Source organism: Pollachius pollachius, assembly GCF_949987615.1.
Source record: "Pollachius pollachius genome assembly, chromosome: 12".
Taxonomy (NCBI): domain Eukaryota; kingdom Metazoa; phylum Chordata; class Actinopteri; order Gadiformes; family Gadidae; genus Pollachius; species Pollachius pollachius.
In genome coordinates, this window is record NC_136945.1 from 12,245,061 (window position 1) to 12,260,494 (window position 15,434).

At 42.1% G+C, this 15,434-nt stretch overlaps 1 protein-coding gene across 1 annotated transcript in view; it reads right to left on the bottom strand.

Moving 5' to 3' along the window:
* Positions 1–15,434, bottom strand: part of slc2a9l2 (solute carrier family 2 member 9, like 2) — a gene marked incomplete at both ends in the record, with an annotated part of 68,791 nt that overhangs the window by 19,660 nt on the left and 33,697 nt on the right. Inside the window, 4 exons of the mRNA XM_079748600.1 lie at positions 3,323–3,398; positions 5,410–5,511; positions 10,513–10,623; positions 13,102–13,289. Coding sequence (XP_079604726.1) covers positions 3,323–3,398; positions 5,410–5,511; positions 10,513–10,623; positions 13,102–13,289 — 477 coding nt within the window. The remainder of the gene's footprint in view (positions 1–3,322; positions 3,399–5,409; positions 5,512–10,512; positions 10,624–13,101; positions 13,290–15,434) is intronic.

Sequence of the window (15,434 nt, forward strand, 5' to 3'; positions counted from 1 at the left end):
TCCGGCGGGAAGTTTGTACTTTGTTTCACTTTCATTGGGCTCGATTAGTGCTCACACTGCGCTTTGTTAGGCGAAGCGAACATTGTGAACAAATGCCACTTCTGACGCAACTCAATGAATATAAGAAAAAGCAACCCATAAGCCTACCTGGCGGAATAGACTTATTATTTCCATTTCATAGCAAAGTTATACAATCAACCAACAATGCATTTTTTTTTGGTTCACTTCCTATGGTTGGGTCGGATCCCGTTTACACCTAGCATAAATCGTCTAATACGTCCTATCAAAGTGCTTGTTTTTGGCTGACAGTCATTTTGCAGCCGGTAAAACACGCGGCACACCGCACTTCATTTTTTTGTCAAAGCCTACAGTTAAGAAAAAGAGCAGCTGGCTGCCTGTTTTTATGCATTGCTACTTGGCAACCACCAAATCACTGTTATTATCCTTACGGCTATTTATACATCTATTTAACATTTATCATGTATGTAAACATCATACATATGTAATATTATAGCTCCCGGTATTCAGCAACTGCCAGCACTAGTTTCTCCTCCATGTCGTCCCTACCACAGGAGGCCCTTAGTGAAACTGTGTTGGCAGTTATTCCAACTTACGAGGCACATCACGTTGCAGTCCACAACGCAAAAGCAGCGAGGACAACTGCGTTCATATCAAAGGGAAGCGAACATTCCTCTCGCGTTACTTGGGCAAGTTTTACTCGGGCGAAATTTCTAATATTTCAACTCGAGCAAATGACGAATTTGCATCTTTCGCACAGGTAGAATCATGAGAAATCCGCGTGAACAAGGTCGTTGGCGATACTTTATTTATTTTTTTTAAGGGACACCGCACAATAATAAACTTGAGCGCCAGAGTTTAACATGTATGCTGTATGTTCCAGATTTAGCCATGCAGGCTAATTTTCATCTGTATTTCAAGCTTTAATGTGAACGCATGTTTAGAGGACGTAAATTGGGTAACATGGAAGCCCGTTTTGTGTCTTCAATGTCTCAGTTGCCCTCGCTAAATACTGGACCAATTTACTAAATTGTTGTCTGTATTATTCACTTAGACCCAAAATGATGGGAAAATGGGGTCCAGGTTGAAAAAATCCTTAAGGTATCCTTTAATTTGCAGCAGCCCGTGTGTTGCCTAGGCGATTGAAATGTAAAGACACGTTCTGCTCCAGAAGGCTCTGAGGCTATGTCAGGCAGTAACTCCCAGTGATTCCTGGGTTTACTGCTGCTTTAGTCAAGGTTTGACCACCGATACTGCTCTAAGTATCCATGCAACACCCGCCGCAGGCAGTTTGAGGGGTTGAGGAATCAGTGAACAGCAGCATGCTCCTTAACTACGAATGTCAAGGTACTCCCAGTGAGTGACTTTATCAAACATTCTATGCCAGAATGCAGGTGTCTTTTTCTTTTTGCGCAAAGCCTAAAGTACCACAGACCTGAAGTCTATTTGAAGTGTCAAGCACCTCTGTGACAAGAAGATACAAACATATCTTTATATTCTGTTTATCATAATTATAACTATTGCCATTCAAACTACCAACTTTGTGAATTGAATTCCGTAGTGTATAAACAGAAATTACTAGTCAATTTATGCTCTTGCTCTGATAAAGGAAAGCTCATTTAAATTAGCACCTGAAGAGAGAGCTTATAGTACTATTTATTTGTGTTAAACACCAGGTGGGCAAGCAGTGGCAAACAACAATATATATTATATAATATTCAAACAATTGAATATTAAGCTTGGAATAAAAAGAAACGCTATGATACACAGAGTAAAATGGGACAATGTTTGTTTGTGCACAGCTTGTGTTCTAGTGATTACATTATTTTTTTCACCAGAAATGCCTGCTTACAATGAACGCAAAGTTCAGGAAGAATAAAACCCACCAGTACTGCATTTCATGTCAAAACTATGAATTACCATCCATGTCAAACTATTAAAATACCAGATAAGCACTGGCTTCCATGGTGAAAAGTCATTACGAAACACCTGTCACAGCTGCTGTCTCTCTATCCTGTGATGGATTTCACTGTCCGCTATCCGTCCATGGCCCAACAGTTAGCTTAGGGCTTAGTTCCCTTCTCCAGAATATAAATCACATCTGAGCTTTCAAAATGTAAAATAAAGAAGACGATAACCTTCTCTCCAACAGCCAGTCAAAAGGTCCTAGGGCAAGGCATTGAAATCTCACCTTGTTTTGAGGGCCTTTACAATCAAACCACTTCTCATAATGGGCCAGCATTTAACATTGTGTCTGGAATATGCGCAGGTATGCAATAAATAACATTTGCTGGAGGGTCAAAAAGCTATTTTCTTATCTATATGCACAGGCGATTGAGGTATGTAAAAAAATACAAATGTTGATGTTGCCTCTGAGGCAAGTACCAGTGTGCTCTGTGTATACAGGATCAGTCTTTTACCAGGGCTGTCAGAGTGATTGCAATTTTAATGGTCAGAGCCATGGTCAAAAATACTGAGGAAGTTGGTATATAGTCATGTCGGCGGAGGAATTAAACCACCCTGGGGAGATTGTTATTCAAATGTGACATACACGTGTGTGACATACATGTGTGGTGACATACATGTATTGTGACAGCGATACATTCACCTTGAAACCCAAAGTCAACCATCAACCCAGAACCAGGGCACCCATGCACAGCATCCCAATGTGCATTGGCATTAGTAATGCGCGATATAAATTATATACGATATAAACGATAAAAAACGGCCTACGATAGAGATTTTAATTCTATCGCGCTATCGCGATAATGCATGTTGATGACGCAAAATACAATGTTTAATTTTTGGTTTGGTGCGGTTACTTTTCACATTGCAATTTTCGCAACAGTGCCAGAATTCGTCAACAAACCTGCATGTGTGCAAAGAACGTTAAAATCATTGGACAAAAAGGTCTGGGGCGGGGTAAAGCGTTAAAGAAAGCGTTTTTTTTAAATACATTTAGCAGTTTGGCTTTCCTTAGGGTCTATGTAACCTGTTCTGAAACGGTTATTTTATGATTTTATATCGTGATATATATATCGTTATCGCAAGAGGCTGCAATGTATATCGCAATATGGATTTTAGGCCATATCGCCCATCTCTAATTGGCATCTGCTCATTATAGCCCAGCCAGGGAGACTGGCAGGTACAAGGCTAAGTGTTCCAATTCAATTTTAATCATGGCCCAGAATGTTTAAGTTTAATGTATGTTGCCGCACCATAGAAAAAGATAGGCTGGAAGAAGAGAGGGGTCATATAATGAAAGAGGAATCATATAATTGAAAAGATAAAAGTCTTAACCTACCGGGTCCAGAGCAAAAGCAGGCAATTACAGCCAGTATACAGACGTAACTGAGGTAGGGAAACCATGATACTCTGTCCTGATAGATGAGAGAGAGAGAGAGAGAGAGAGAGAGAGAGAGAGAGGGAGAGAGAGGGGGGAGAGAGAGGGTGAGAGAGAAAGAGAGAGAGCATTAAAAAGATGTGACTTGTAAAATGGCACAGTGATAATTATTGTTAGTCATTGTAGTTAGGTAAATTGGAATTTCAACTCAAAGTAAGCAAGTAAGTATATATGCACTGTATGTGTATCTACTAGGGCTGACCTCGAATCTCAACTGATTCAAATCTTCCATAGCAAGACCATTAGCCAACGGCGACTTTAATAGTCAAACATTGTGCTTATGTAACAGCAGGGCATTACATTGGTAGGATGAGGGGCTGAATGAGGGATACCGGAGCATTGCTTGGCTTCTAGAAGGAAAAGTCTATGAGTTAAACAATGATTGTTTTGTGGATTTGACTCTCTCTTTGCTAGGTTATGTTTTGTTTTCAATAAAATGTCCTTCTTTGTTGCTTAATAACCCCTTTGTGTAATGGCACTATTTAATCATTTTCTTATCGAAATAGAGCACATTCTAGACCACTATGCGAGAAGGAAACAGTTTCAGGAAAAAAACTTTTGGGTTTGACAGCATTTCAAAAACATAGTCAAATGACGAGTCAACAGCAGCTGTCATACCAGACCATTTGCACTGGTGAAAACTATTCTCTGGGTTCATGGTAGTGCATTTTTTGGTGTCCTGCAAAAGGGAATGGGGCCACATTTGATCTGTATGCTGAGACGCATCATTCACATGTCATTTTCAAACGCCTCTAGTCTCTTTGTCGCGATCGGATGTGGATACAGACAGACAGAACGGAGCTCTCCATCTCCGCAGAGACCGGCCATTCTTTGATTTACCGTATAACATTAATTATGGGATATTATATACGCCTATATTATAGTTGATTAGGTTTATAGAAAACCACATTTTTGGTTAAATTTGATTCAGATGCTTACATGAACCAATGCACATGTTGTCCTCTTATTGTGAAATAGTTGAAATATGATTTGCCTTGCAAGGCGGTAGGGTATTTAGCGGAGAGGCTGTGCCACACCTTTGCCGACAGCTGGGAGAAGCCCTGATCATTATTTTAAAGTCACAAGAAATGTGGCTTCATTGTGTCATTTAAAAACAGATATCATACACGATTCGATGATTATTCAACTATAGGTAAGGCCTGACGAATCACATTCGACTATGTATGTATGTATGTATGTATGTATGTATGTATGTATGTATGTATGTATGTATGTATGTATGTATGTATGTATGTATGTATGTATGTGTGTATGCGTGCATGCATGCATGCGTGTATGCATGTTTTCTTGTTGTAATAAGGGTAGAATTTCCCTTTGAGTCCAGGAGTAGTGCATAATAGAACAGATGACCGAACAAGTAATCCTCCGGTTGCTGTCCAGCCAACCTATACCCCCTGAGAAATCGTGTGCGTGTATGTGTGTGTGTCTCACAATGTACAAACACAAAGGCTTTATTATGAATTGTGTGTTCAGTGCACTGGCATTAGTAGTCATATCGCGCATCAGCTATTGAAGATGGAAAGGGCATTGCCTGAAGGATTTTTTCAGGGAAGATGAATGCAATTAATTTATCGATGTGTGGGAAATGTAGATCCTAGCCATGCAGATGGTTAAGCACACAACCGCTAAGAAATAATACAGGAAACCAAAAAAGCAACAATAATATAATAATGAGGCAAGTACTAATAAGACTGCTATTAATAACGTGCTAATTGTAATAATGCACATATATAAAACATAGAATAATTTCATGGATCTTGTTTAGCAAGCTCAGAAACATATTCTGCATGCAATTGGTTGATCAAATTTAGGTGCCATTCTAATTTGTTAACCAAGTCCCTTTTCTCCATATTGTCTCCCATGTATCCATTTTAAGGAGCTTTAACAAGCAGAGATGCTGTGTACATGAATTACAATGCAATTAGGTACTCCCCGTATGAGTATGCATTGGGTATTGAGTGGTTTACCTGCAGATTAAGGAAGACCGTTAGAAAACCAAAGCACACCGCCATTGTTGAGAAGCCAAATATCAGGAGTGGTCTCCTCCCAATTCGTTCAATGACAAGGCCCTGGGGAGAGGCAGAGGTAATTATATTGGCATCAGTTTTTTTCTTATTATGGCTGATTAAAATGTCAGGGTTTCTGTTATCCACATAAAGAGTTATTTGCATAAAAAAACACAGTCTGTTCAAATGTCTTTTGTTAGTCTCAGCAATTCTAAGTAATTCAGTCTCCTAGAATATATTTAAAAAATCACTTATAAAATGCAATTTGCAATTGACTTAACCTTTAGAGAAGGAACCTGGAGAGGATGATTATGTGTGTGTATATATATATATATATATATATATATATATATATATATATATATATATATATACAGTATTCCAAGATGGGTATAAATAATTCACAGCCTATACTCCTGGTCCGACAAAGGCCAGGGAGCAACCCCCCAGTCCGGGGAGTGTGGAAACAGAAGACAAAGCTTTGAGACTCTCTCCCCCCTTCCCACACGCCTAGTGAGCTCCATCCCACATCACCGGTGGGGATTTGGGAGGTCGATCAAGGGTCAGTGAGATTTGAATGCCTCCCTGTAACCCGTGGCTTTCCCCGTGGGTAGCAGAACGTGATGCAGAACGTGATACAGATACGGCGTGGGTGTGGGTGTCATTCACACAGCAGAGCCCCAGCGCCCCAGTAGCTCTGCTTCCCGGTAAACACTGGGTGATGCCGCCTCACACCGGCATTGTTCCCAGGAGGCGCTTAGCCTTTCATCATTTTGACAATCAGCACACTGCCACACACAGAACACGGGCCAAGCCCCGGCTCAGGAAGCCCTTTGGCAGGGGGGGGGGATCCTGGAGCAGTCTGGTGTCAGTTTAACTCCCGCCGATAAGAAGATAAGAGGTGAAAGGTTCAAGACAAACAAACGACGACATGGCCTAGTGCCAGTGTGGCTGTGGATAAGGATTTGTAGTGGAGGGTGGTCCCCAATCGTCATGCGCCCTCTGCGGTCCCATAATCGTTTTCGTGGAACCACACGCAACAAATCTTTGGGAAAGAAAAATCTGACAGCAGCTTGATACAGCTCTGCAATACATTTAGGATGTTTAAAAACACTTGGGCATTCCCCATCAATCAATTATTTATAAGACCTACACCAGCACAGTTGGCTTAAAGAACAATGAAACACCAGGACCTGTCTGAGAGAATGAGTCAGATATTGAGCCATGACTCCAAGGTGAAAAACCTCCAATGAACACACTGCAGGGCCAAAAGTGAACCCAAAGCTAAAGGCGGCTGTCAAGTATCAGGGGAGAGACCTTGAAATACAAGTGAACAGGCAGAAAGTCCGGGTGTTCCAGCAGCTGGCCGACTCTGGAGACACAGGGGGTTTCTTCACTCACTCAGGGGCCGTATGGGGACCAAGCTACCTCGGCCTGCACCCCTTTGACTCTAAGAGGTAAAACGCTCCTGAAGGATGCAGGCTCAATCTGGAACCCGACGCAGGGAGCATATAAAGCAGGTTCCAAACAGAGACTCCAGGGATGAAGTTGAGATATATCGAGTCCCTCCACAAAAACAGGAATGGGGGTGTAGGGGGGGGAGACAGGCTATTACGATCCAGTCCGACAGAGGTGAGAAATAAAAAAAGGAGAATGGAAAAACAACAAGGCTGATCCAGATGGTGTTCCAGCTGAAGTCGTTCTATTTTACCTCCAGCTTTAACGGTGAAAATCTGCTGCTGACTAACATGCACCGTTTAATTTGGAGGGAGTTACTGTGGCTTGACAGACACTTTCTATTACCACTACCACACACCCCTGGCATCAGTGCATCAAGTATCACTTCATAGTACATTCCCCCGCCTAAAGACCCACAAGAGGGACCCAGAAGTAGGACAATCAAACCCTGCCCGGGGTGATTGAAGATGATTAAGTGTAAGGGGAGAAAGCAATGGGCAACATGTGTGGATATTTTTTATTTATTTAATCAACAACGTCGAACAATTGGTAGCAACACTAAGTAGACTCAAGTACTGCAATTGTTAGAATTGAATGGGGGCCCATTTGGCTATCTGTGCAGGCTCTGCTGACAAAGTGTTATCATTTTCAATTACATCAAGAAGCAAATGAAGCATCAAAGAAAACAGGCCACAGCTTGAGGCGCCATTGGCCCTTAACTTGGGGCGGCATTTCGGTGCGGTGTTGAGACCCCTCGGGGGAGACACCAGAGGCACAATTAAGCAATCTAGCACACAGCCCTCGCAGCCGGCATGCCCTGACATTAGTGCTCGGATTGTGTCTGTTGCATCACTAAACTGGCAAATAACCTCACAGGATAAAAGTATTATGATGATAAAAATCTAGTGAAGCTGTATTCGGCATCTACTCTCAGGGAATCTGAACTCATTATGTACTGTGATACGTCTCTAGTCCAAGGTTGGCGTGGCATTGTAACAGGGCCGTCAAGTAATGTGCTATGGCATATGCAACGTTTATTGTGTGATATGCAAACCATTTGTCTCCTACTGTGAACGGTCATGGTGGGCCAGTGGATCCAGTGTGTGTTATTTTGCATTAGAGCGGTCACATTAAGGTCATTGATGTAATTGACAATGGCAATAATGGCAATATTGATATTATACATTTATGCTAATAACTCTTGACATTCCTTACTTCCAATGATCTATTTTGATCTAATGATGAAAGATTTATGATTAAGGCTCAGTACCGACAGAGCATTTAGGCCCATGCAAGCGATATGTTTCCAATGGTTCATGATGAAGGGCTCCATTGGAATATCAATATATATTTGAACCAAACACACCCACCTTTGGTAGGCAACTCAGAAGCCCACAGCAAGCGCATGCAAGTGTTTTAGGTGGCGAGGTGATGCAAGACACTCACTTTCAATGGAGCAAGACAACATACATAAGTGTAGAAAACACACGTCCACATATTTCTGGGCTATATCATTATATATGTCAGACATGTCAGTTCTGTAGAGCATTAAAAATGGACGGACATTAAAAAACAAACATTGATGCGCGATTAAATGTTAAGGAGTGGCACACTCTTTGCTCTACACAGAATGAACAAGCTAAACAGGCAATAATTATTTTTTAATAACCAGTGCATAGAGAGACTGGTTAAAAAAATGAGAGTGTACTCTATGCATCTACTATGTATATGCATAAAAAACACAACATAGATTGGCATATATAAGGAAGAAGTTTTTTTAAATAACAGTAAGTGAGGATTTGGTTGTCCACCGATAATATATTCAGCTGGATATTATCATTGCTTAGAAGAAGCATGCAAAAGTTTTCATTTGATTTTGTAATTCAACTTTATCTCCATTAACTAATTCCAATATGACCTTATGAATACTTCTCTATTCCCTTGAGTATATATTGCCAATTTCCACTTATACAACACAAACATTTAAATTGCGGTTCCAGAATGCAGAAACTCAGAGCTACCGCTCCGAATTAGGATTCAATTACCCCACCCGCAGTACTCAAGCATGAAATCCTGAATACCAACTCTTTTATCCTTTGCAGACCTCTTAGCAGAGAACACACATTATCCTCACTTTGTGATGCCTTAAAAAAAAATTAGGCCTAGTGCCGCCTCCCTTCTCCAGCAGGTAATCTAGCGGCATGGATTAATTTCCCCGGAGCAACAATGTCTGCTTTTCTCTGCAACTTCTGTGGGCTTGGTGCTGAATCTCCCAAATGTCATTAATCATAATGTGTTGTAAGCAAAGAAGCTGCTAATCTCTCTAGACAGAGTTTCAATATTGAGCAAAAGAGGCCCAATTTAACATGTGAGCCACCCACTGTGTAACCAGCACCGTGCTTAAAGAATGTTTGGGTGGACACATTTGGCCACAGCCCTACATTGCTTTGTTTGCATGTGGCATGTGATACACATAACCCGACCTGTCTGACTTTCCTGACTATCTAGGTTGCCACTGCCCATTTGAATTCTTGACAGTCAAATGAGGAACACCACACATCTAAATTGAGTGAGGAGCTCGATATAGGTATAAATTATACATTTTCATCGTTGAAATCGCAGAATCCTGAAGTAACCTACATGCTGTATATATTGCATATAAGTTTCAACATGCTGCTCAAAGCACAGAAGGCAACAGGATTTAAATGGCATAAGACCCTACAGGTTCCTATCGATGGTAATAAAATGCAAATAAGTATCTGCAGTATACTCCGGCTACGTTTAATATTGCCAACGATAATCACTAAGATTACCCTGGAGAAAAAAGCCACTTCTCATCTTTGAAAAAAGCAGAACTGAGATTCCTTCTTTTAACATCATCTTTCTGGTTTCATATTTGTGAAGCTTTTTCGATTTGCTTTTTATGTGCCCTGTGTTCTAACCAAATGTGAAGTGAAAATGTTTCATTGAAGTTGATATCCTTGAACATGTGCTTCGAGGGCCCACAATACCTCAATTTAACTTTATTTTTACATTTTAGCATTTCTATTTTGTTAACCTAATAATCCAACTAGGATTAGTAGGATTTTGAGGAACATAAAAAATGGGTTCAGACAAAAATAGTAAAAAAAAAAGGCTTGATGGGGTACAATATCACCAGGCAGAAGAGACAGCACTAATTAAAGGACCATGGGAAAAGCAAGTTGTTATCGTTTACTAGTGGTAGCTGATGATGCAACAGCACAGGGACAGATGGGGATGAAAAGGGCTTAAATAAGATCAGTACAAATCCAACTGGCTTACTGCTCAAATGGGCTAAATGTGTAACCTCTACTAATAGTAGAGGTTACATATATGCATGTTTTTCTATTTATTTTCCTTCATTACCATAAAGCTATACAAACAGTGCTTTTTCACTATCGGTTATCCAATAAGAGCAACACATTGGCCGATGATTAAAGTTCATCAAAACCAACATGTGCTGTCTGCTGCCAGACTCTGAACGCTGTCCACTCCTTAGGCCATGACTCCTGGCCAACATTGATGTGTGGAGTCAGGCTGTTCAAATAGACGCCGTCACTCAAGTCAAGTGTTAAGTATGCTCACCGAGACAATGGCTGCCAGCGTTTCCAAGGCGCCTGTGCTCAGCGTGATGTAGGGGATGATGTTTCCTGCGAAGCCGGCCTCCGCTAGGATCCCGTTGGTGTAGTACCAGATCTGGAAGGAGAGCACACATCAGGCGTCAGCTTTCACACACACCATACAAGGGCATCTGTCTCAATGTACACGTTGTGCGTCGTGTACATTGCAGTGTCTCTGCTTTGGTCAGGAAGGGGCGGTGTGGATAGGAAGGAGCAGTGGACAGGAAGAGGTGGTGTGGATAGGAAGGAGCAGTGTGGACAGGAAGAGGCGGTGTGGACAGGAAGGGGCAGTGTGGACAGGAAGGAGCAGTGTGGACAGGAAGGAGCAGTGTGGACAGGAAGGAGCAGTGTGGACAGGAAGGAGCAGTGTGGATAGGAAGGAGCAGTGTGGACAGGAAGGAGCAGTGTGGACAGGAAGGAGCAGTGTGGATAGGAAGGAGCAGTGTGGACAGGAAGGGGCAGTGTGGTTAGGAAGGGGCAATGGGCAGGAAGGGAAAGTGGACAGGAAGGGGCAATGGGCAGGAAGGGGCGGTGTGGATAGGAAGGGGCAATGGGCAGGAAGGGGCGGTGTAGTCATCGTGGTCAGGAAGGGACAGTTGGGGCAGGAAGGGGCAGGGAGGGCTGGAAGGGGAAGTGAGGGCAAGAGGGGGCAGTGGACAGGAAGGGGCAGTGTGGGCAGGAAGGGGCGGTGGGCAGGAAGGGACAGTTGGGGTAGGAAGGAGCAGTGTGGGCAAGAAGGGTAAGGAAGGGGCTAAAGATGTCTAAAAAAACTAATGACCTGTTGTGTTTCTATGTGGCTATCCGACGCTCCTCTGGACTACTAAAGTCAACAGACCACAGGATCCAGGGGAGGAGGCGAGGCTCATTTAAGGGCCTAGTGACATAAGAAACATCCATAACAGGATACAATAAAAAAAAATGTATTAGCGGAAATAATGATGAATAATGTGGGATAGCAAATTTGCTGGGAAGACTTGGATTCACTGCTCCCTTGTGATTTGGGTTATTGGTAGCCCTTTCCATCAGAATGTGAGAATAAATAACATTTACAATCTGTGAAAACCTATTTCTATTCAAGGTTCTTTGATCAACATATGTATAGAGCTTGTGTCAAATCGAAACTACACATTGGAAAGTCTGTTTTTAAAATGGCATTGAATACAAGGAGACATCAAAGCAGATAAGGCCAGAGAAAGAGAAAAAGTAAGATGGGGAGAAAGGCATGAATGTTAATGATAAGAGAAGATCAGGGGGTACCCAGGTATCTCATGTGTAGAGAAAAATCCTATTTCATGCAAGGAGCTTTCAATTCAAAATGTTTGTGTTTACCCCCTCCCTCCTGCCAAGTTAACCTCTTCCATTCACCTGTGCTGTTCTGGAAGATTGTTTCCCACCAGCTTCAAACGAGGCATTAACGGTAGGGCCACCTTAATAGCTCAAAAGCCACAGATTATCTACTAAGGCCACATAAATGTGACACGGTTTGAATTATATTTGTTGAAGTGCATGAAGTATAACTGAATTCCATGTTGTAAATGAATATTTGCTTGTACTTAATCTAACTTAACTGTTGTGCACTCAGGTTATGTTTCAGGTTTGACAGCATGCCTCTTTTAATTATGTATTTTGCAAGTATGACAAGCATTATCTTAGCATTACATTAGTCACAGTCCAAATAGTCTAGACTCCACTTGGCTCAGCACAACAATAACAGCTTTGATACCTTGTTCAATGCAAAGGTAGCAACGTTTTTTGGCTTCCTTTGAACAAAGCATCAAATTGGTCAGGTTCAGCAACTCTCATGGTCATAGTTCCTTCATTACTGGGAAATTTACGGATGCACAACGTATGGGGAGAAATATAGTGAGTTCTCAAATGACCTGCAGGTTCTCAAATTGTGATGCATAACTAAAAGATACGTAGAAATTGTTGTCAAAACATAGATGCAGTTACATGGCTGCATATATATGGTCATTTTTGGTAATTGATAATGAAATATATATATCCGTTTTGAAACATATATTCTGCATTGGCTAATTTTATGAAGGATCCTTCCAGATCAAAATGGAGACCTGCACTACAACGTTACTTATTCTTCTATTTTTCACCCTCCATTCCTTATTCCATATCCTAATTTGTGATAGGATGGTGTTATATAGAAGGGTAAAGGTCACAATAATGATATGAGTGGATTATATTTCTACGGCACATCCTCATTGTTTGCATCCCAGTTTGAGGCATTCTTTTTGTTGAACAAATGTGTCGATGCATATTGAGAAATCCAATGAGAAATATCAATGGGAACGTCGGAACACAAAATCTCAAAATCTCCCCACTTTTTGCTCTCTTGTTCCGTACAGCTATGCATAATTTAATATTGCTTATGAACGTTTAATGAAGCTCCCTGGTGAGTGGGGAGAATAACTTTGTGTTCTGAAACACCTCTGCCTCAAGAATGTCGTTGTTATTTGAACCGCGTGTGCATAACTTGGAGCAAACATTCGCATTCTGTATACTTCTGAAAATATCATAAAGAAAATGTATTCCGTCTCACAGCGTTGAGACCACAGAGCTGGTAACAAGCCATGGTAATGATGACGGTGATGAGCTGCCAGCGGACGGCTGGGTTCCGGATCAGCTGGGGAACCGACATGATCTGCAGGTTGTTCTGTGCGTGGCCCTCCGCGTACACCTCCTCCAGCTCCTTGGACACATCCTTCTTTCCCAGGAACCGCTGGAACGCTAATGCAAGTGACGCAAACACAGGGTCCAAATCATATATTAGTCAAAGCAATGTCCATAAACCAGGAATCACGGTGCATTTCATACAGGGAAGGGTTCATACAAGAGTCTCGCGATGGACAATCTGAAGCGCTGTACAGAGACGATGTTTTGCAGAGACCCCCCGTGAACCACAACATCCTATTGATGAGGGCTCTCATGTGACGCCTTGCGGGAGAACCTCTTCGGTGTGTGCACACCCCTGGGTTCAAAACACACTGCACATACAATGAGCGCATGCACAGCACGTCTCCTTAATTCATTCAATGAGCTGCATAAATGATACCGATGTGGCGGTTTGTAATGTGGAGGATGGCTGCCTCTCCTTCACTTATGAAAGCGGCACAATTAGAGACCCCCCTCCCCTTCCACTCCGTGTCTCAGAGAGGAAGGGTTTCAACACCTCGACCCCCTGCCAGAGCGGCCCCCCATGACACATTGCGATTGATAACAACGTCCATTCACTTTGTATGTTATACATCTTTGATGATCTTGGATGTTTCCCATGGCGCGAGGGATTGCGGGAAGGCTTGTGTGCGTCCGAGGGCCTCTGGCTCACTGAAGGGCCAGAAGTATTCCGTGGCTTTGCAGTGGCTATCGATTACCGTCTTTCAGACGATTATAAGAAATTCAGACGTCCCAAGACTAGTTTGCTAATGCATATTAGTCTGAAACCTCTCAGTTCATTGATGCTTTCCAAGGTGTGATATCAACGGGTGTCGACCAAAATACCTCCGGACACAAGCAATCAGAGCAACAAACGTCTGACTCATCAAAGGCATCCCACCTGGTTGTTTATTAAAAATGTGTCAACATTGCTCCCCTAGAGCGCTCCTCTTTACAGTCACTGTATCAAACCTGCCCCTTATTAGATATGCATTTGCACTGCCCGAGGCCAGGTCTGCTAGAAATCTGTCTGAACAGGGGGGGGGGGTACCAGACGCATATTCAAGGGGGAAAATCTTCCCACCTGGTAAAGATGCAAATAAATTGTAATAATAAATTGTAATAATAAATGAACAGTGTTAACATGATCACTAAATCCCCCTCATTATAGCAAAACATATAATAATTGCATTTAACAGAAGTGTTGCACCTGTTGCTCCAGACTTTGGGGTTGAAACAGGTAAAAAAGCTGGGGAACACGATGATTGCATGCTCAGCTCAGATTTCAAGTTATGTGCACAAGTTTCACATTCTACTAGCAGGTGATTCGCCCCCTCCAATCGGCCCACCCAGCTGGAGCTTTCTTCCTGAGCCACATATGCCGGGCTCTGAATGTATTTGAACGATAGGCTTTAAAGCAACCCTCCAGGCCAACCCTCATTATTTATATGATGAGGGTTGTAGGTGAGACAGGGATACAGTATTTTTTCAGTCAACAGTGAACTTGGCTGTAGCATCAAAGTGGCTCCCGACTTGTTTGTGTTTTCAACTAGTATTGCAAGCATGCAATTAGTCGGGGAGTCGGTGGGGGCTCGGCAACGAAAAGATTTTATCAAGATAAACAAGTTGACTTCCGCCAAAATATCTTTCAAGCATTTCAAACATCAAACATCTGTGACAGTGCACTGTTTTGTCGCTAGGTTCCCCGAGGAATGTATTCTTCCAATCTGAATGGAACATTTCTTTGCCTTCATCAGACAATGATCAGATGGCTGAACTAAATCTTTCCTTGCTGATTATTTCAAGGGTCTCGTTTTCCTTCACATTTTTTGTAAGAAGGCTTGAGAACACCCCCAAGAAAGCCTGTTTCTACTTTCATCTTGCTGATGTAATTACTAAGGATAATGACTCCACATGGTCGATTTTATCCCACTGAGTCTCATTCATTGCTGCACGCATCAGACGGCATCAATATATTGATGGAAATGTCTTTAGCTCAAATGATACCATGTGCGTTTACTTTCAGAATCATAGTGAGTGGCAGGTGAGGTTTAAACAAGATGCAATTGGATGCTTGGATAGCAGAGACCTTATCCAATTCTGTCCCTAGAATGGTTCCCTTTTGTGAGATCCAGCAGTGCGATGCTTGAAGGATGTAGTAAAGTGCACCTTTCGATGCAACATAACTGTCAGGGTTTATTTCACAGAAATAACAGCTTT